The sequence below is a fragment of the Ruditapes philippinarum genome, unplaced genomic scaffold (genome assembly GCF_026571515.1).
Source record: "Ruditapes philippinarum isolate M1 unplaced genomic scaffold, ASM2657151v2 ctg644_1_1_1_1, whole genome shotgun sequence".
In the NCBI taxonomy this organism is placed as follows: Eukaryota; Metazoa; Mollusca; class Bivalvia; order Venerida; family Veneridae; genus Ruditapes; species Ruditapes philippinarum.
The window spans coordinates 352,204-374,920 of NW_026859959.1; the positions used below are offsets into that span (position 1 = coordinate 352,204).

Here is a 22,717-nt window from a genome sequence, read left to right on the forward strand (position 1 = left end):
TACTTTTTTCTTTTAAATTTAACATACTGGGATCCTTCATATTTACCAAACAATCAGTTTATCAGACAAAATCTATTCCTGTCAAATAGAACTTAATTTTTTTAAATAAAAAAGTCACCTGGCCTGAATCACGCAAAAAATGTCCATTTTGAAGTAAATAACAACAAAACCAGTCACAGGTAAATATTGTTGATTCAGTTCTTTATTTACTTACATGCCCTATTGTTTACTGTGCAATTTCATGGCCTGGTCACATGGGAATTATTTTTTTCTGTGCATGCCTGAATGTTGAGGCTCTTAATGGGTTATTTTTATCAGTTTTACTTTTACATATTCTCTGCATTATCTTAATAGCAGACAATCATAACATATTTCAATGATAAAACATATATTTAAATTTACTTCAAACAGTAATTCGTTGTTGTCTTTTACAAAGAAATGCATATTAAAAACCATATAAACCGGTTATGACAAGGGTCGAAACTCTACATGAAATGTAAATAAAATGAATCATCTGGCTTTTACAGGCTTCATGATGACCAAAAGGAATCTGTATGACGAGGAACAGAATTCAAAATGAATATCAAAAATTTTAATTCATTAAATGACTTATGAAGAATCAATCAATATATGGGCATCTTCGTAACACTGAGCATGACTGCCATACTCAGTGTCTATTTTTAGTGACATCTTGGCGTTTTCCAATATCTTAACCTTGCCATTTAACAGTCCTAGTTCCCTGGCTGATTGTTTAAAGATTAATTTCAATGAATGCACAACTTCAAAATATTTTAAAAAAAGGGCTCCTGGCCTCAATGGGGAAAAATTGTGTAGCAATTTGGGAAACTTGAGAATTTTTCCATTGTTGTCAAAAAACTACAATATACAGGACTTATAAGTTTTATTCATGTATAAGATCATATTATTATTTTAACAGGCAGGTTAAAATGAAAAAATAAATATCATATTTCTAGAAAAATAATAATGATATTTCATTTAAACGTTGTTTGTTCATTGATTATAATATAATGACATAAACAGATAGAAAAATATTTATTTATTGTCACTTTTTTGATAATTATTTCCCCTTTTTAACCAGGTTTTCACGAAAACCGGGTTATTGAAATGCAGAAGTCGGCAGGTGGGCGGGCGTCAACTTTTGGTTTCCGCTCAATAACTTTAGTTTGCTTTGGCCTATTGACACCAAACTTTGTGTGTAGCTTATATCAAGAGTCAGCTTGGGATTGCTAGCCAGGTGTCTGTGATCAAGGTCAAGGTCACTGTTACTAAAAATAGAAATTCAGTTTTCGCTCAATAACTTGAGTTTGCTTTGGCCTATTGACACCAAACTTGGTGTATGGATAGCTTATATCAAGAGGCAGCTTGGGATTGCTAGCCAGCAGTCTGTGATCAAGGTCAAGGTCACTGTTACTAAAGATAGAAATTCAGTTTCCGCTCAATAACTTGAGTTTGCTTTGGCCTATTGACACCAAACTTGGTGTATAGATAGCTTATATCAAGAGGCAGCTTCTGATTGCTACCCAGGTGTCTGTGATCAAGGTCAAGGTCACTGTTACTAAAAATAGAAATTCAGTTTCTGCTCAATAACTTGAGTTTGTTTTGGCCTATTGACACCAAACTTGGTGTATGGATAGCTTATATCAAGAGGAAGCTTGGGATTGCTACCCAGGTGTCTGTGATCAAGGTTAATGTATTTAGTTTTCATGTTATAACTTTAGTTTGCTTTGACCTTTTAACACCAAACTTGCTGAGTGGCAGCTTTGGATTGCCATTTAGATATCTGGGAGCAAGTTCAAGGTCATTTGCTGACAATAGAATTTTCAGCTGCTACTCAATAACTTCAGTGCACTTTGACCTATTGATTGCTGTCACATCAAAACTTGGTCGTTGAAAACCTGGTTTTCGTCGCATTGTGGCGCTTCTTGTTCATGTTTTATAACACATAATTTTTGAAGTTCTTAAAAAATATGTTATATATGCAAAGTATAAAAAAAGATAGGTTAAGTAACTTCTTTATTGCGCCAACAACTGTCAGCATACATTTCAGAGAAAACTTCAAATGTTCAGTGTCAAACTATTGTCAAAAAATATAATTGCCAAAAACAGAATACTTAATCCAAATATATGTAAAATACAATAAACTTGAGCAAAATTAAGATGTTGGTCACATTTCTGTTAAGAACTTTAAGTAACAACATAATTTTTATGAACTTCAAATACATTGTATATTGTTTCCTGAATATAACTAGAGGGGAAATTTGAAGTTGAGCAGGACTTGCCTTTTGGTAACTTCATTTGAAAAATTATACCAGTTGTTTCTAATTAAAACACCCAAGCATTAATCTGGATTAAATCAACGTCATGTGCATATCTGTCCGTACACATGATACTGTAGTGTGGACAAATTTAGGTAATTTTGATACCCTCCTTGACGGGCCTCAGATATATGTGCCAACATAAATACTTATATAGAAATAAACAAATTAGTTACAAGGAGAACCTATCTGTACTGTGTCATTTTTTAGAACTCAAGCTTTAAAATAATGAAATCTGTATGGAAAAATGTTCAAAAAGTGTGCAGTTGATGGTCCCCTACCAGTATACTTACATTTTTTTTAGTGGTGATTTGTCATACAATTTTACAAATATCGGCAATTTTTTTATTTAATTTATAGAACAAGCAGCGGTTAAATACTGAAGGGGGAAATTAATATAAAGCTATAAAGCAGAAAAAGGGAAAATCTGCAATTTAACAAACATTTGATGAACTGTTTATTAAAGTTTTAAAGGCAAGATACATGTACATTTGTATTAGACATCTTTTGTAATTTATTGTTTTAATTGCTATAGATATTTGAGCAATATCATTTAAACATTGATTGTGACCCTCAAACATTAAAGTCTTTGACAAGTGCATATGTCTAATATTTTTGGTTTATATTGCCTTAACAGACATTGACATTCTTTTTTACATAAATTATTTCTTGAGACGCTTATAACTGCTTTCAGAATCTTCAAGATCTTGTTAGGCCGCACATTGAATCTTTCAACTGTATTTTACATGAAGGATTGGGAAAAATCATTGAGGTAAGTCATTTCCTCTATTTGTTCTTTATGTTATTGAAAAGGGCTTGCCGTGGAAGTTTTGATATCAATATAAATATATCATCAATTTTCAACAAGTGATTCAATATTGATTTGCAATTTGGAATATAAATGCATCAATTTCATAGCATATCTCCCTTTTTTTGTCTGAAAGGAGAAGTCACTTCAAACCCCTTTTCTTGGCGACTTTGAATTTAGAATTTAATTTTCTAAGGTCAATGAGAAGAAATAACAAGAAAACTGACTTTCTTTTAGAATGCTGTATTTGTAAAGACAAAAACAAGCATGCATGACACAATTGTGACAGTTTATATCACATATTCAAATGTTTTCAATTGTAATAGTTATTGACTTTGATTTATGTCATAGATAAATTGTATTTTAGGCTTTTGATATATCAATATTCAGTTATTCATCGATGATAGGCCAATTACGCCAATATGTGGCTGTGTTATTTATTTCTATCCTTAATACATGTCAAGAAGTACGAAATATTACCCGTTATAGTATAGGGGTTTCTTATTTTGCAAATCTTTGTCATAGAATAACAATAATCAGGCAATTGTTCCTACAGAGCTAACTAGTAGTATAAAGTACAAAATTATATATTTATGCAATAATTTGATTTTTCTTAAATTATTGTAAACTAGTTTTTCATTATTCATATTGCAGAATTCATTACCTGTGGAGTTTTCCTTGCCAAATGGTGATCGTGTAGCTCTAAGCCTTCAGGTACTGTTAACAAATATTCAAATTAAAATTTGGATTGGACATCAAATAATATATCTTTGTTATTCTTTTTACATAGTTACATACCAGTTAAGATTTTTTGTTTGGTTTTAAAACACACCAACACTTACTTATACTTGGTGTTTTTCCAGCCTCGCTGATAGAGGATGATGGAGGAATATGTTATATGTCACCTCAGTGCTTTATTCAAAGTGTTTGATTTTGTGTGAGATTTAAAACTCTACCAAAGAAACCTCCCTCAGGGGCTGAATAAGATATTTATAGTTTACCTTTTGCCTTGGTATTTTTTCTTTGTTAGACAAGTACACATAATTATGAAGTAATTAGGTAAACATTAAGAATTGAATCCAAGGTATAATAATATTGTTTACCTATTTATCTGTAATTATCAAAGTTGTATTTTTTTTATGTAGGATATTATAATTGGCAGTCCCAAAGTTCATGAGAAGGCAATATGCAGGACAGCCAAGGTCTACCCAGCAGAGGTATTTATCACATACCCATTCCGCTTTTATGATTATAAAGTGTAATAAATAGAATATTATATTATTTGTGTAGCTTCTCTACTTAATTTATTGCTTAACTTATCGAACTTGTTGACTAAGTCTAAGATAATACTATGCTCGCCAGAGGCTTGCAAAATATAACTTCATTCAACTTGTTCAATAAATTCAGAATGCAACCTACACTCATTCAGTATCCTCTATTACATGTGCAAATCATGATTATTTTAGAATATTAACCCTTTACCTGCTCATTGTATGTTATGGGCCATTTCTCCTAAAGTATAAAAGCAATGGACATGAATCTTCATAGGATGATAGATCTAATTGATTAGAAGTGCAGTGCACAGAAACTGCTCTGCGCTTCTTATTTTTAGCTCGACTATTCGATAAGAATAAGTAGAGCTATTGCAGTCACCCGAGCGTCGGCGTCGGCGTAACCACTTATGTTAAAGTTTTTGTAATAGTTCAAATATTTTCAAAGTCCATTGACATATGGCTTTGAAACTTTGCACACTTGTTAACCATCATAACCCCAACCTGTAAACAGGAGGAGGTAACTGTATCAAGCATTTTTTTTACTATCAAGCACTAAGAATAGTCAAGCGTTGCTGTCCTACCGACAGCTCTTGTTTGAGTTATTGCCCTTTTGTTAATCTTCATACTTTATTTTTTTGTCCAGGCCATTTCTCCTGAAGTATAAAAACTATGATCTTTCAACTTCATAGGATGATAGATCTCATTAATAAAGAAAAAGTGCAGTGTACAAGAACCGGTACTCTGCACTTCTTATCTTTCCTTTATTAATTTTCATACTTTATTTTTGTCCAGGCCATTTCTCATAAAATATAAAAGCTATAGACTTGAAACTTCATAGGATGATAGATCTTATTGATAAGAAGTGCAGTGCACAGAAACTGCTGCTCTGCACTTATTTTGTGAGTTATTGCCCTTTGTTAATTTTCATATTTCATTTTTGTCCTGGACATTTCTCTTAAACTATATTGTTCACAAGGCGACACATCCGACTCAAGTTCTAGTTTAAATGTAACAACATATTGTAAAAATTTTCTGCTGTTTAGCATCCATAGATATGGCAAATAAACAGTGCCTTACCTATATTCAATGCTTGTAAGTTTCCTATCTGAAATCAGGGAATATCTACAGTATGATAGGCATTCTTACTCTATATGTAATATAGTTTAAAACTGATTTTATAGCATGTCCATTTCTCTTATTTTAGTGCAGATCTCGAGGTACAAGTTACAAAGGCCCACTACAGGTCCAGATAGGATACACAGTGAATGGACAGGCTGGGCCGCCCATACCCAAAGTCCTGGGTCAGTTACCTATCATGGTTAAGGTAATCTACAATTTACTTATGTTGTTTTAAGATTTATTTAGATGTGCTGTACATAAGTTAAACCATTGGCTATTACAGCCAGCTTTGTTTGCTATGAGATACAGTCGACTCTCGTTATCTCGAAGTCATTGGGACCGTCCAAAAAATATCGAGATAACGAAATGTCGAGATAAACAAATTAGGGTTAGAACAAGGCGAAACTGATTTTTACAAAAGACATGTGCATACCTTATGTCAAACAAACTATAATATCCCCATGTCTTGTTTTCATAGGCCTAGTCAATATTTAACAAAGTAACATAAGCGGATGTTTACCAGCGGAAATACGGGTGTCTGTGATAAAAACACATAGTGAGGTTTACTCAGTAATACACCAATATAGTGAATCGGATATCGGATATGGTTGATCCGGATATCCTCCCGGGTTATTTATCGGGTCTTTCACGAGATTGTCCCACCGCTGATTGATTTTGGTGGTGATGTTGTGAAACAATATTGCAACGATAGCGTTTCTATACTTTCACTTTTTCATTTACATTTAAAGTCATAATGAATTGATACAGTGTTCGAATATTTAAAAAGAATGTAAAATTCACTCATTGTGGACATAAGTCAATCAACACGCTAAATAGATTAACTTTTATAAAAACAGCTAAACTTGTTACAAACATAATCGTCATTATGACACGCGCTATTAATTGAGCAATTATCGTCTAGATTGTGTTTTTCACACGTCTGAAGGGAACAGACGAAGTCGAGATAAACAAAGGATAGTAGTGTGAAAATAACTGTTGGGGCTGAAATTTTACATCGAGATACTGAAAATATCGAAATAGAAATATCGAGATAAACAAATATTTCCAATATAGATAAAGAAGGAAGAAAATCGGGACTTTCAAAATTTCATCGAGATAACGAAATATCGAGAAAAGCGATGTCGAGATAACGATAGTTGACTGTATATGGTTTGAAAGCACTAAAGGTTGCTTTAGTGCTGGCTACACTTACATTGTCACTGTATTTAAGAATGATTTATGGCTATATGTAGCACTGAGTATGAGTGTAATTAGCGATCACTGTTTTTAAGCATTTTTACCAATCATAATGTGGCAATTGATTTGGAACAAAATTTAAATCATGGGGAGTCACATATATAACATTGAGATCAGTGTATAAATAACACAAGGCGCAATGATGTCTTTTCTTGTAAGACTGTTCTTATAACAAATCAAGCCATTTGAGCTAAAAGTGTATAATCTATGAAAACAATACTTTATACATAAAAAAGTGCCTGATGATGTGTTATGTTAATATTTTGTGTCAAGATTAATATTTATATATATTATTGGGTTGTTTCAATTCATCATAATGAGCTAATATGTGCATATATATGTAATAACAGAGTGAGATGTGTCATCTTTCCAAGATGTCGCCAAAAGAACTGATCAAGCATGGAGAAGAGGCAGAGGTAGGCATTAACATATTAGAAAGTTATGATTAGGTAGGCATTAAACTTTGAGAGCTAGGCAGAGGTAGGCATTAACATGTTACAAAGTTATGATTAGGTAGGCATTGAACTTAGAGAGCTAGGCAGAGGTAGGCATTAACATGTTACAAAGTTATGGTGAGGTAGGTATTGAACTTTTAAAGAGCTAGACAGAGGTAGGCATTAACATGTTACAAATTTATGGTGAGGTAGGTATTGAACTTTTAAAGAGCTAGGCAGAGGTAGGCATTAACATGTTACAAAGTTATGATTAGGTAGGCATTAAACTTTGAGAGAGCTAGGCAAAGGTAGGCATTAACATTTTAGAAAGTTATGGTTAGGTAGGTATTGAACTTTTAAAGAGCTAGACAGAGGTAGGCATTAACATGTTATAAAGTTATGGTGAGGTAGGTATTGAACTTTTAAAGAGCTAGACAGAGGTAGGCATTAACATGTTACAAAGTTATGGTGAGGTAGGTATTGAACTTTTAAAGAGCATGGCAGAGGTAGGCATTAACATTTTAGAAAGTTATGGTTAGGTAGGCATTAAACTTTGAGAGAGCTAGGCAGGTTATTGTGAGGTACTAAGGCATTTACCTTTTAGAGAGCTAGGCAGAGATAGGCATTAACCCTTAAGAGAGGTAATGGTGATTATGCCAGGATTATGCTACATATATAGAGCTTGGCCAGCATGTAGTTCTGTACAGTATGACCACACTGAATACTTTCTGCTAAATATATTGATATTATTTTGTTGTTATTTGTATCGCAATCCCTCAAAACTAGCAATGGACTAGCCAGACAAAAGGATGGTAGAGTCCAAAATACAAAATTCTGTGGGAAATAATTTGGTACTTTTTACATATCCGAGGAGGAAGGAATAAAAGGATTCAAGTTCAAATAGCCTGACTTTACAGAATCTTTAAAGTTGTTTGGCCAACAAGACCAAACCAACAGGGCCTTTTTCTTGAAATTTTATGTTAGACAGCTCAGATGATTAACATGTATTGCAAAATATTATGTCATACAGTAATAAAAGAATGAAATTTACAGTGTAAATGAATAAAAGGTTATTTTATGTTTTGTAATATATTTCAGGAAATGGGAGGTTATTTTATTGTAAATGGTATAGAGCGTCTTGTAAGAATGATAATCTTGCCTAGGAGAAATTATGTGAGTATTAACAGAGAAGAAAACATGCATTAAACATCTTTTGTATTTAATTATAGAAAAAGTCACATGAATAATCAACCGGAAATAATATCTGTCATATGTTGCCGTTCAGATCAGAATATCTATATATATATCCCGAGGGGACACGCCCATGGGCTGGCTCCAGAGGGATGGAAATTCCCATCTGAACTGCAAACTTATGTCAGATATTTTTTCTTGCATATTCTACCATATTCCATTATATTTTAAATTCTTTACCTTAATAAAAACAATTTTCCATGGAAATGTAGGTCATTACACCCGTAACTATTTTCAAACAACAGCTTATGAAATTAAAACTTCATTCATAACAGTAAAATTATGTCAGCCTAAGCATGCCATTGTATAGCACTCGACTCATCTGGCACACACACCCCCCCCCCCCCCCCCCCCCCCTCAATGCAAGATGAAATTTCTGGCTTGGGTGAAACTAAAGGAAACACCAGTCTGCTATGCAAGAATAACAAGACCAATGATCTACTAGATGATTTATCTCACCTGCGTTAATGCCAGTCCAGATTTGGTGACCAAGTTTCCAGTCACATTTATTAAATAAATATATTCAAATCATTTTCAAATATCAGATCCATAACTCAGTCCATGACTCCATTTGTCAAAAGAATGATCCGAACATGAATAATTGAGGAAAGAAAAAGAATTAATTAAAATATTCACTTGCCATGCTGTAAATAGAAGCGATTGCTAAAACGAGAATTTATAAAGATCAGAATTACAGATAGCTGAAGTGTAACAATAACATGTTTTGTTGGTTGTTTCATTGACACTTGCACTAATGAAGTCATATGGCAACTTGCTAGCTTTAATGGTGGAAGAAAACCTTAGGTGACCTTTAAGTGTATTTAAGACACTAACTATGACCTGAGTAAAACTGTCACCCTTCCATTAGCTAGCAGAAAAGCTACCTCACATAGAAGAATATAAATTTCCTTGCATGATTCAAACCTAAAGTTTGTAATGAGCATATGATTCTCAAAACATGTTGTAACAGTCTTCTGAAATGAAACTTTATTAATTTTGGTGTCATATAAATGGTATGGCACGGTAATTTCAGAGGTTACTGAATGTAAAGGGAGGTAACTGTAAACAGACATGATGTTTTCTAGTTATGTAAAATCAACAAGAATATCACTGAAGGCAATGGTAACATGTTATATGTTTAATTTCAGCCGATATGTTTGACACGACCAGGTTGGAGAAAACGTGGCACTATGTTTTCAGACTATGGTGTCATGATGCGATGTGTCAGATCTGACCATACTGCTACTGTAAGTAATATAAATACCACTGTATCATGTGCACTGTTTTTATTCTAAATGGTGTATTTATTTTGTTAAAAAGAATATACATGTACATGTTCAATTAATTTTTATACTAGACATGTCAGCTAATTTGTCAAAGTTTTAGCTTGATTTTGTTTTAGTCTATCATACTTGTATGTGAATAGCAATATGCTTTATACTCATGATAAGAAAATAAAAAATTTTGTTTATACTGAAACATGATAACCAGAATTGTGAATGAAACTGTGGTTTAACAAGTACCATTCAGTAAATGAGTAATAGATAGTTACACACTTACTAACTCCATGGTGTGAACATAAAAAAACCTGCTTAGCTCAATAAGGAGAACATAGGATTTCATTTGTAATACAGGGCAAAGGCAAGGCGCAATTTCTTTTGACAAATTGAACACAAACATTGAGTCTGATGGACATGTGTCTCTTGTTGTTTATTCAAAAATCATGTGGCCTTAGTAGTTTGTCAGTTGTGAAGAAACTGGAATTACTGGTTTGTTATCAATGAAAGGTGGTTAGGTGAACTTTCTGCTAAAATATGACCAAAAATGTTCAAATTGTCATAAAAACCAAACCAGCAATATATAAGTTAATAACCATTCCAACTTGCTTCAGCATTAAAGTAAAATTTGTTAAAATGATTAAAATTAAAAGCAAATTTTATGATAAATTTATATTTTCAATTTGACAGAATATGGTATTGCACTATCTGAATGATGGAACAGCCAAACTTTGTTTCTTCTACAATCAAGAACTCTTCTTTGCTCCTATTGTTGTGATTCTGAAGGTAAGTTTATCATCCATTCCATATTAAAAAATGAAAGAAATACGATTATTATTATAGTAATGGAAATAATTGAAATGAGGTTTGAAACAATGGATCTTGGAAGAACACAAAAAGTAACAAAGTGAAAGAGTATGTTGTCAATTTAGTGCAGTGTCAGATAGAGTTTTGACCGAGTAATTTAAGTTGCCCTGTACTTAATATCAATATTGCTATATGTTTTTTTTTGTTCATTGATTGCAATTTGTTGAATGTTGAGGATTGAATACGACTTAAGCCAATGCTTGGGGAAGAATGAGAGATATTCTCATTGCAGGGCTTTACTATTAACTGATTGGTTAAAATGCTGTTAAAATCTGTTGGTATTTTTAGCCTGTAGATTAAGATAACCCCCTTGATCACTGGCCAGATCAGTTGTTTTAGTTACATCTGTTGCTATAGATAGTTCTGGCTTCCATAACTTTAAATTGCTGTTTTGCAACTGTAAAGTAGTACTATAAAACCTGTTCACTGAAGTCTCTTTAGATACTGTTGCTACAGATTAAAATGAAAGCCCTGCCACTGTCTGTCAAGAATAGGCTCAATTAAACTTCTTTTAACAATTGTGTCACAGACTGCTCTTGTGGATCTTCCCTTTTTTCCAGATATTTATGCTGACATATTAGTTACATCTGCTTACAGTGTGTGGGAACATAACACATTTCATTTCCTTTTCATTGTATTTTCCATGAACAGAATACAAAGTATAAGGAAAGTTTTCAAATATAAAATATGTACATGTGTTAAATAAACTTAGAATGTACAAACATTGATTTAATTCAGGTATATTATGTAGAATGATATTTGATGTGTACATTGCAGGGTTTGATGTCATTACCAGATAAATATATATATGATGAGTTGGTAAAAGGAAAAGAAGATGACTCTTTTTATAAAGGGTAAGGTTATAGCAGTTAAAGGGACACCACTGTGGTTTTTGTTTTATTTTATTGTTTTAAGCATTGGAGTTCCTTCAAGTCAGTTATATGGAAAAATGTTATAGTTTACCCAGGGCTCCAATTTAATGCTTGCAAACTTGCAAGTAAACTTAAAATTGCCAGTAGTTGTTCTGTTTTTTTTTTTGTTTACCAATTTTTGCAAGTTAAAAAAATTAGAAAATATGCATCAAATCATGTTAATTGTGAAGAAAATTAAGTTGTGCAAAGTATAATTGACAATGCATTCTTTATTGATGATGTCCAAAAAAAAAACAACAAAGACAAATATATAAATTATGCATGATAATGCATTACATGTAAAATGAAATTGTGGAAAAAGGTACATTTTGGTTTTTGGGTTAATACACTAACTAGCAACAATTGCCAGTGAAAAAATAGTTAAATCTGAGCCCTGATACTAAGTTTTATGAAGATTATGTAGGAATCAAAAATGATGATGTTTCTGGGTCAGATTATGAGGAGTAAACTTTATAGATAATAGACTATGATAAATTTTGATTTGAAATAATTCTTCACATAAGTAGTATCTTATAGTTATAGTAAGTTAAGTCCCCCTTCTTAGCTCAATAGGGAGAGCGTCTGATTTGTAATCCAGGGGTGACTGCTTCAATCTTGGGGTAAGGTACAATTTCTTGCTGAATATTGACCTCGGACATGTTCGGATCAGCGTAAAAACCTAAAAAACAAATAAACAGTAGTATGTTTAAGTACAAAGATAGGACAAAGTCAGCCTTATTCACTGTCACCTAATCTCAAAATCAAAATATCAGTTTCTGGATTCCTGCAAATTTTCTAGTTCTATGTTAGATACAATGTACATGTTTTGTGTATAAACAAAATTTATAACAAGGAAAAATCTAATGCCTTTACATTTGAAGTTCTGTGTGATTTATTTTGAGAAATTGGCATTTATTTGCAATATTGATACACATTCCAGGCAAAGTTCTAACAACCCTCAATTCTACATTGCCATCACACTTTGGTTAAGTTTTTTTGCATACAAATTAGTATTTCCAAAACTACTGAAGGGAATGAAACTTCGCACATTATCTAACATGATTAGCACAAGTCCTATAACTCTGAGTTACCTTTTATTTTAGACTTATGCCACTTTCCTTAAAGTCAAGCACTGAGAATAGTCATTTGTATATGTGTATTTTCTCTTTTACTAGATGTGTAGTGGCTATGTTACGTCAAGCATTGAACGAGAATTTGCTCACTAAACAATCTGTGTTAAAACATATTGGTTCGAGGTTCCGTGTGAAACTCTCGCTACCGGAATGGAAAACAGATGAAGAAGTTGGACAGTTTCTTTTACAGTAAATATATGTTACATTATGATTTAAAGATGTTTTTTTTGACAAATTTGGTACATTTCTGAATATAAAACTTAAGTATGAGTTACAGAAGAAAAGTCATTGCTTTCAATTTCACAATTTTCTGACAAAATCTCCAAATTTAGTGTAATGCTAAAATTTATTTCCAGATATCCTTCCAATCTAAATTGAGTAACAAATCCATTACTTCTATTTGTCCTGTAAATTATGCTTTGAATTAAAGTTTAACAAAAGTACAATATATTATCTGTTGTTTTTTTCTAGTAAATGTAAAACCCAAATTATAAATCCTCGTAAGAACAAGAAATAATCTTTGTTTGCCTCTTTTTCTTATCTTTCTACATTTATTCTTAAACCTGTTCTTTAGTTTAAAATGATTGTGAGACAACATTGCAATATATTTTTGTATGTTTTCAGACAATGTGTGTGTGTACATTTAACAAACGATGTTGATAAATTCAATCTCCTGGTGTAAGTAAAGTCTGATCTTATTAGTCTATGTTTATGTTACTATGATATCTTTATATTTATTCCTTAGCTTGCTGAAATAGAAAGTGACTAGCCTTTACAGGTAGTATGGAGCGTGGCAAGGTGTCTGCACAGGCTATATTCGGAGCCTAATATTTGTGTTTTAATTTTGACATCACATAGAATTAGAATGAACTGTTCTGAATGAAAAGCAGGACCAATCCATTACACAAATTCAACAGGTTAAATGTAAAGTCTTTCAATGCTTACTGACTGAAAATGACTTACTGTTCCAATTTGTATGAAGCTAAACCATGCATGCCAGTTGGGTAATTGGTATATACATAGTGGATATGTATTTGATTTTGATAAATATGGTCTGTTTCTCACTTAGAAGAAAGAAGGCTTAATGCCTGTTTATAGTTATACTGTTAAAGGGAATTTGAAGAGTTTGAAGTTGACTGTTCTTTTTATGCCTCCGCCATGTAATGGCCGGGGCATATAGTGTTACCCTGTTCCATCATTCCGTCCTTCCGTCATTCTGTCATTCTGTCATCATCAGTTTCCGTTCATTATCTTAAGAACGGTTGCACACATTCAACTCAAATTTGACATATGGATATGTCATGAGAGAATACAGGTCAAGTTCGAATTTGGTCATGATTCGATGATTTTTGGCAGAGTTATGCCCCTTTTACTTTGAAAATAATATGAAATTTCAGTTTCCGTTCATTATCTCCCCAACGGTACAACACATTCAACTCAAACTTGACATATGGATATGTCATGAGAAAAACCAGGTCAAGTTCGAATTTTGTCATGGTTCAATGATTTTTGGCAGAGTTATGCCCTTTTACTTTGAAAATAATATGAAATTTTCAGTTTCCGTTCATTATCTCCCCAACGGTACAACACATTCAACTCAAACTTGACATATGGATATGTCATGAGAAAATACAGGTCAAGTTCGAATTTGGTCATGGTTTGATGATTTTTGGCAGAGTTATGCCCCTTTTACTTTGAAAATAATATGAAATTTTCAGTTTCCGTTCATTATCTCCCCAAAGGTACAACACATTCAACTCAAACTTGACACATGAGAAAATACAGGTCAAGATCGAATTTGGTCATGGTTCGATGATTTTTGGCAGAGTTATGCCCCTTTTACTTTGAAAACAATATGAAATTTCCAGTTTCCATTCATTTTCTCCCTAAAGGTACAACACATTCAACTGAAACTTGACATATGGATGCGTCAAAGGAATGCGCAGGTCAAGTTCAAATTTGGTCATGGTTCAATGATTTTTGGCAGAGTTATGCTCCTTTCACTTTGAAAATAATATGAAATTTTCAGTTTCCGTTTATTATCTCCCCAATGGTACAACACATTCAACTCAAATTTGACATACGGATATGATTTTGGAATGCCCAGGCCAAGTTCGAATTTGGTCATGGTTCAATGATTTTTGGCAGAGTAATGCTCCTTTCACTTTGAAAATAATATGAAATTTACAGTTTCTGTTCATTATCTACCCAACAGTGTTGCATATTCAACTTAAATTTGACATATGGATATGTCAAAGAAATGGGCCGGTCAAGTTTGAATTTGGTCATGGTTTGATGATTTTTTGGCAGAGTTATGTCCCTTTCACTTTGAAAATAATATAGATACATCTTAGGAATAAGCAGTTTAAGTTTGAATTTGGTCGTGGTTCAATGATTTTGGACAAACTTATTTTTCCTGAATGTTGGAAAAATTTTGAACTTTCAGTTTCAGCACTCATACTTTTAGCCATTATTTTGGCTACAAATAAGCAATATGCTATTTTTAAAAGGTTAAGACTGAATAATTTCAGTGCCTTGAACATTGTATGAAAATGGTTTGTGTTAACATTGAAAAGTTTTAAGGGCTTTGAACTTAAAATGAAAAAAATAATTAATGCACCATCTGAAATTTTGGCTGCATGTGGGGCATCCGTGGCATGATGACACATTTCTAGTTTTCTATATATGCTTGTAGTGAGAAAACATTAATATGATTATATGATATATTTAGTGGTGGATATATCACATCAAGTGTTATTACTGTAATATTTGCATAACAAGGTTATATCCTTTGACAGATACATGACCAGAAAATTGTTTGACTTTGCGAAGGGAAAATGTGCTGCTGAAAATGGTGATAGCCCCATGTTTCAGGAAGTTCTGCTTGGAGGTCATCTATTTCAGATGTATCTGAAGGTATGTATGTATGTAGAAGTGATCGGATTGAAAATTCTGTGTTAAACTGCGTACTTCAGCAGTCTACAATCTTAAAATAAATCAGGAAATTAAACTTATTACACTCTACAACCCTGGGTTTATGTAATGGACTTGACCTCCTTTCAGCTTATGAACTGTTCATTGTCAGTTTTGTGGTAATGCAGCATCTAAATACATCAGTTAAATGGAAAAGAGATTTGTCTGTTAGATTATTAGCCATGCTTGAACTTTAGGAGTAAAAAAAAAATTAAGAGTGAAGGCATAGTGATTAAGGTGTTTGGCTATTTACCCAGGGACTGTTTTTTTCAAGCCCTTCTTTGGTCACACACCAGTACTGGTTAGTTCCAGGAACAGGTATTCCTCCACCAGTAAAGCTGGACAGTTACCATAGAAAAAGGTTCAAATAAGAATGAAAAGACTAATTTTAAAAGTCATGAAAATGATTTTCTATGTATTAAATGTTGACAGGAAAAACTGGATGGATATTTACAAATAATAAAATCTGTGATAGATAGACAGGCAAAGGCTTACAAAGGAGGGAGTGAAAGGTACAGACTTACACCAGGTATGTTATTATTATATAAAACTTTATGTTAAATGACCAGACTGTGTTTTTGTTATAGACACAGTGCTATAGGGTCGGTCAGGACTATCAATGGTTCAGGAAATAAGCTTCAAAGTAAAATCCAAGGGTGAGTTTTTTTTCTAAAGATGGGATAAGATGATGTTTTTTGATATTTGTTCTCTATTTACTCTATAGTTGCTATGTAGACAATCACTAATGCATTACCTTTTAATTTTCTCACTGCAAAAATAAAGTTTTGTTACAGATAAATTCAAACTTATACTGAGAGTATAATCTTTCAAAGGATTTTTGATACAAATTTATCCATATGTTCATTTCTAATTTTTCATTTAGATAACTTGTAGACATTGCGCATGAGTGTTGAGAATTATCTCTCTTAACCTAGGAAATTACTATAACATAACATTTCTATGATAGCAACAATCAAGTTCCATTCCTGAAGACGTTATATGTTTGAGGATCCACTTACCCCTCACCACCTTGGGTTCAAATCCTTCTACAGACTTTGAATTCATTCATTTGAGATAGTTAGCTTATGAAAGATAGTTGGTTCTACCCAGGTGTCAGCTAGTACATGAAAATGCATATAGAGGTGTCCCTTGTGATTTTTCTCTAGAATTACATCTTAATAATAATTGACTAATTTCTTTAATATTGTCACTCTGTCTTAATACCTGCTCAACTGACCATTATAAAAAAGTGTTTCTATTACAAATTCAGTTATTTGTACTTCAGGTCTAAGGACAATTCTCCTTATTCTTGTTACAGCACAGTGTATTTTGTTATGGTCATTGTGCATATTTGATAAAGAATTAAAATTCTTTAAGTTCAAATCTTTATCTTTACAGATGCCCTAATTAATGCATTGAGATATGGACCTGATATTTGCAAATCATTTGAATATCTAGTAGCCACAGGGAACCTTGTTACTAAATCTGGACTAGCATTGATGCAGGTGAGATAAATTTCTAGTTTGTCTGTTTTCCTGGTCCTTCAGGATCAGTGATTACATTGTTGAAAATAGAATACTTCATATGCCTGTGCTAGAGGGTTTAAGAGAAGTTGCATTTTCCATTTACTTTTGTGAATAGCATCAATCAAGTAGAAAAAAATGAGTTCATAAAAAACACGAATCCTATGTAACACATGTCAGGACCACATTTTATTGGCACAAAATGAGGTTTTATGTATATTTGGCATAAAAGAGGGTACTGGTTTGATTTCTGATGCATATTTCAAAAGGTGGTCATGATAACAGATATTGACCAAGGGCTCTGTGTTTTACAATGATCCCCTGTGACTGTAGGGGTTGAAATCACATGACTGTCTGTAGGTCAAGATTCTGTGGGTATTTTTGCGATATGTTGGAAAGATGTAAGTTCTCGTACAAAAAAAAACAACAACAAAAAACAAAAAGTCAAAAAGATAGTTTGTCATTTTTTGAAACTCTTTCCTTTTCCATCCCATCATATGCAAACTGTATTGTGAGTGTACAGAAATCGGGTCTGCCATAGATTTGTTTGAATGATTGCCTAATGTCAGAACAGACACAGAAATCAGTTGATGTTATTGTTTTTCAGAATTCTGGTTTGACAGTTGTAGCAGACAAATTAAACTTTATGAGATATATTTCTCATTTCCGTTGTATACATAGAGGTGCTTTCTTTGCCACAATGAGAACCACTGCTGTGAGAAAACTTCTGCCTGAAGCTTGGGGTTTGTGTTTAATCTTTTCATCCTGAATTTGTGAACCTAAAACTGTTTTTAAAGCTGCATGCTTACAAATGAAATATTTAAAGAAAATCAGACTTGATAAAAAGGATTGTAAGAAAAGTATAAAAAAATTCAAGATTCAATGACTGATTTCAAAGTATCTATCACCATTTTTCTACTGCATGCCTAAAACAGTAAGAGCTATTTTTGCATATTTTGCCCTCTTTCTGGTAATTTATGTGGAAATTACTTTCCATTTGTTTGTTTGATGGGGTTTTATGTCGCACCGACACAGTATAGGTCATACGGTGACGTTCCAGCTTTACTGGTGGAGAAAGACTTCGGATGCCCTTCCAAGCATTATTTCAGGCATGAATGGGCACCTGAGTAGAACCATTGACATTCCGTAAGCTAGCTTGATAGCTTCCTGACATGAAAGAATCCAAAGTCCCTGTTGGGATTCGAACCCACAGCATAATACTTTTAAATACATTTTCAAATTTTTATATTCCATAAAGTTAACTGCTTATTTATATATATTAGGTGTTAATGTTTTTGTGTACATATTTGTTGTAGGTTTTCTATGTCCTGTACACACCCCTGATGGTTCTCCATGTGGTCTGATGAACCATGCTACAGCTATGTGCCAGGTAGATATCCTAGGAATCCTTTATTTACACAGTCTTATAAATGGTTCTATTTTTGTTACCAAATAAACAAAATTTAGCAAATAATTTTTTGGGCTTTTTTTTAATATTTTTATTTTGTAAATTTCTATTTTCTGTATATGTCAAGACTGAAAATTTCATTTTGGAGATAAGATTTTTTACCCCCATGAGAATGTATCATTATCATATAAACCACGGTGCAATAAAGCCATTTTATAAAAACAGTATTACACAAGTGCAATTACACTTTGACATGACATCATTTGTGCTATATATAAACATAGCATTAAAGCACGCTGATGTTCGCGTTACATTATAAGTGCATCAAATAGAAAATGAGTTTTTATACCCCCGCACAACAAAGTTGTAAGGGGGGTATACTGGAATCAGCTTGTCCGTCCATCCGGCAGTCCGTCCGGCCGTCCGTCCAGCTGTCCGTCGGTTTTTTCTTGTCCGCCCAATAACTTAAGATTCCTTTGACCCTTAGTCTTCATATTTGGCATGGAGGTTAGTCATGATTAGTAGATGACCCCTATTGATTTTGAGGTCACTAGGTCAAAGGTCAAGGTCACAGGGGCCTTGACTTCAAAAAGCTTGTCCGCCCAATAACTTAAGATTCCTTTGACCTACAGTCGTCATATTTGGCATGGAGGTTAGTCATGATTAGTAGATGTCCCCTATTTATTTTGAGGTCACTGGGTCAAAGGTCAAGGTCACAGGGGCCTTCACTTCAAAAATCTTGTCCCCCCAATAACTTAAGATTCCTTTGACCTACAGTCGTCATATTTGGCATGGAGGTTAGTCATGATTAGTAGATGACCCCTATTGATTTTCAGGTCACCAGGTCAAAGGTTAAGGTCACAGGGGCCTTCACTTTAAAAAGCTTGTCCGCCCAATAACTTAAGATTCCTTTGACCCATAGTCTTCATATTTGGCATGGAGGTAAGTCATGATTAGTAGATGACCCCTATCGATTTTGAGGTAACCAGGTCAAAGGTCAAGGTCACAGGGGCCTTGACTTCAAAAAGCTTGTCCGCCCAATAACTTAAGATTCCTTTGACCCATAGTCTTCATATTTGGCATGGAGGTTAGTCATGATTAGTAAATGACCCCTATTGATTATGAGGTCACCAGGTCAAAGGTCAAGGTCACAGGGGCCTTGACTTCAAAAAGCTTGTCCGCCCAATAACTTAAGTTTCCTTTGACCCACAGTCTTCATATTTGGCATGGAGGTAAGTCATGATAAGTAGATGACCCCTATTGATTTTGAGGTCACAAGGTCAAAGGTCAAGGTCACAGGGGCCTTGACTTCAAAAAGCTTGTCCGCCCAATAACTTAAGATTCCTTTGACCCATAGTCTTCATATTTGGCATGGAGGTTAGTCATGATTAGTAGATAACCCCTATTGATTTTGAGGTCAAAGGTCAAGGTCACAGGGGCCTTGACTTCAAAAAGCTTGTCCCCCCAATAACTTAAGATTCCTTTGACCCTTAGTCTTCATATTTGGCATGGAGGCTAGCCATGATAAGTAGATGACCCCTATTGACTTTGAGGTCACCAGGTGAAAGCTCAAGGTCACAGGGGCCTTGACTTCAAAAGCTTGTCCGCCCAATAACTTAAGATTCCTTTGACCCACAGTCTTCATATTTGGCATGGAGGTTAGTCATGATTAGTAGATGACCCCTATTGACTTTGAGGTCACCAGGTCAAAGGTCAAGGTCACAGGGGCCTTGACTTCAAAAAGCTTGTCCGCCCTATAACTTAAGATTCCTTTGACCCACAGTCTTCATATTTGGCATGGAGGTTAGTCATGATTAGTAGATGACCCCTATTGATTTTGAGGTCACTGGATCAAAGGTCAAGGTCATAGGGACTTTGACTTCAAAAAGTTTGTCCACCCATTAACTTAAGATTCCTTTGACCCACAGTCTTCATATTTGGCATGGATGTTGATCATGACTATAAGGTGACCCCTATTGATTTTGAGGTCACTGGGTCAAAGGTCAAGGTCACAGGGACCTTGACAAAAGCTTTTCTTCTCAATTGCTAAAGAATGTCCTGTCCGCAATGTATTGATTTTGACATTTTCACATTTGAAGCATGTAGAATACATAACTTAGCAATGCACTGGCTTAGTAACCTCAGATTTGGCAGGGAGGTTGTCTTTGAGCTCTAAATGGCCACTGTTGATTCTGACAAAGTGGTATGCGGGGGTATTCACGCCATGATAGTGGCAGTTCTAGTTTTTAACAGTTTATCGTTCTTGTTTGTTATACATACATGTATGTGATAAATAGGATATTATATTCGTATAGATTCAATACTAAATTTATTAGCCAGAGGATTGCATAATATGATTTTATTCATTTTGTTCAATAAATTCAGTATGAAACCTACACTCATTTAATATTCTCTATATATACATTTGTTTTATTATATGATCAAAATACATATGAATTTCTACTTTTGATATTTTTTCTTAGTTTTCCTTTGTCAAAAAGACATGCCCAAATCAGATGGAGAGTGCAGAAATTGTTAACCTATTTTTGGCATTCAATTCCATGTTAAAGAAGGTTAATGTACATACAAAGTGCAGCAAAACACATTTTTAGTTTATCCTTGTACTTTGACAGAGAGGATACTGCCTGACTGTAGTTTACACATGATGTTAGTACTCTATAAACTAGTACTCTAAACTGTAAAGCCAGTTATGATTAACAATTGGTTTCTATTAATAGTGGTTTAAATTTATCACTACTTTTTATGATGTTAATGACATACTTTGTTTTGAACAATATCACCTGGTGAATATCCCTTTTCTATTGACTGTGACAGTCGCAACACGGAGAAATTGGTAGTCATATAATATTTTAAATTTTAACAGTATGAGATAATAATATAGAAGGCTCTATAAATATCTATGTGATTCCAGTTCCAGGTTTTCACATTTCACGAACCAATCATTAAAGCTCTTGATATAGTAGGAGTGGCCTCATTGGATAATCCACCTTGTCCAATCGGAGAGTGTTACACAGTTATGTTGGATGGGAGGATTGTGGGATATGTCAGTGAGAATATGGCACCGCAGGTGGAACAAAAATTGCGTGTTATGAAAGTTAAAGGATTGCATAAGGTATTATTGTATTAACATCGTTTTTGCATAGTTCAGTTGTCGTGGAGAACATGTTTACTGCTTGGTGTTTTCACCTTTTTCACCCTTAACATGCTGAATTTGTGTTATGGATTTGTTCTGCTTTTTTGTTTGGATCAGTCCACTGAAGGTGAATTGGATATCAGTATTAAAACTAAAAAAAAATGGAGCTACCAACAATATAGAGGTAATCCTTGTCTTGCTCTATCGTGTTGATAAGGCTAATTACTTTCAATTCTAGTGAAGTAAGGGTTGAAATTTAATATGTTATACATGTATAACATCTTAAAGATTATATTCCAGGAGTTATTGCCCTTGAACTGATGATAGATTATAGAATACATAGATAAAAGTCATTTGACTGACATTTTTTTCAGAACTAAGTGGATAGAATTAAGGAAAATGAAAATAAGATATTTATGTAGGTGCATCGATATATGGATACATATATTTTTCAATGTTTACTAATTTGGATGTGTATATTTTTCTCATCTTACTAACATTCTTGAAAGTGAAATTTTTTTTGACAAGAATAAAGCTTTTAGGTGTTCTGTGACAATGTATTTCAGGTTCCACCTACAATGGAGATATGCCTTGTGAAGAAGACAGAATACGCCAGTCAGTACCCGGGTTTATACCTGTTTACCACGCCAGCCAGAATGGTTCGCCCTGTGAGGAACCTCGCCTTGAATGAAATTGAGATGATAGGAACGTTTGAACAGGTGTACATGGACATTTGTATAACTCAGAAAGAGGCTTACGAAGGGGTAGGAAGTAAACTTTATGAAAAATAAAAAATTACAACTCTTTAGCAAAAGGCAACAATGTAAAGAATAATTCTTGAATGTTTCTTGTTCTAAAATGTACAAATATTTTTCTCCACTAGACTCTTTGTCCCAGATCAATTGTCAAGGAGAATTGAATTCTCACCACAAGATCTGATCAATGATCCCTGGATAACTAATCCAATATTCTCCCCATTGAGCTAAGCCGGA

The 22,717-nt window shown here is 33.6% G+C and overlaps 1 protein-coding gene and 1 long non-coding RNA gene across 2 annotated transcripts in view; both read left to right on the forward strand.

Annotated features, from left to right (window-relative positions):
- LOC132758428 (DNA-directed RNA polymerase I subunit RPA2-like) overlaps positions 1 to 22,717 on the forward strand; it is a gene marked incomplete at its 3' end in the record, with an annotated part of 32,120 nt that overhangs the window by 441 nt on the left and 8,962 nt on the right. The window contains 18 exon segments of the mRNA XM_060750103.1: positions 3,031 to 3,108; positions 3,799 to 3,858; positions 4,290 to 4,361; positions 5,623 to 5,742; positions 7,145 to 7,210; positions 8,327 to 8,401; positions 9,628 to 9,726; positions 10,447 to 10,542; positions 11,401 to 11,477; positions 12,710 to 12,856; positions 13,292 to 13,345; positions 15,466 to 15,583; positions 16,073 to 16,169; positions 17,039 to 17,145; positions 17,771 to 17,906; positions 18,480 to 18,553; positions 21,504 to 21,704; positions 22,292 to 22,489. Coding sequence (XP_060606086.1) covers positions 3,031 to 3,108; positions 3,799 to 3,858; positions 4,290 to 4,361; positions 5,623 to 5,742; positions 7,145 to 7,210; positions 8,327 to 8,401; positions 9,628 to 9,726; positions 10,447 to 10,542; positions 11,401 to 11,477; positions 12,710 to 12,856; positions 13,292 to 13,345; positions 15,466 to 15,583; positions 16,073 to 16,169; positions 17,039 to 17,145; positions 17,771 to 17,906; positions 18,480 to 18,553; positions 21,504 to 21,704; positions 22,292 to 22,489 — 1,875 coding nt within the window.
- LOC132758430 (uncharacterized) lies at positions 18,934 to 20,820 on the forward strand. The gene is made up of 2 exons (XR_009629572.1): positions 18,934 to 19,407; positions 19,561 to 20,820. It is a non-coding gene; the product is annotated as an uncharacterized LOC132758430 (long non-coding RNA).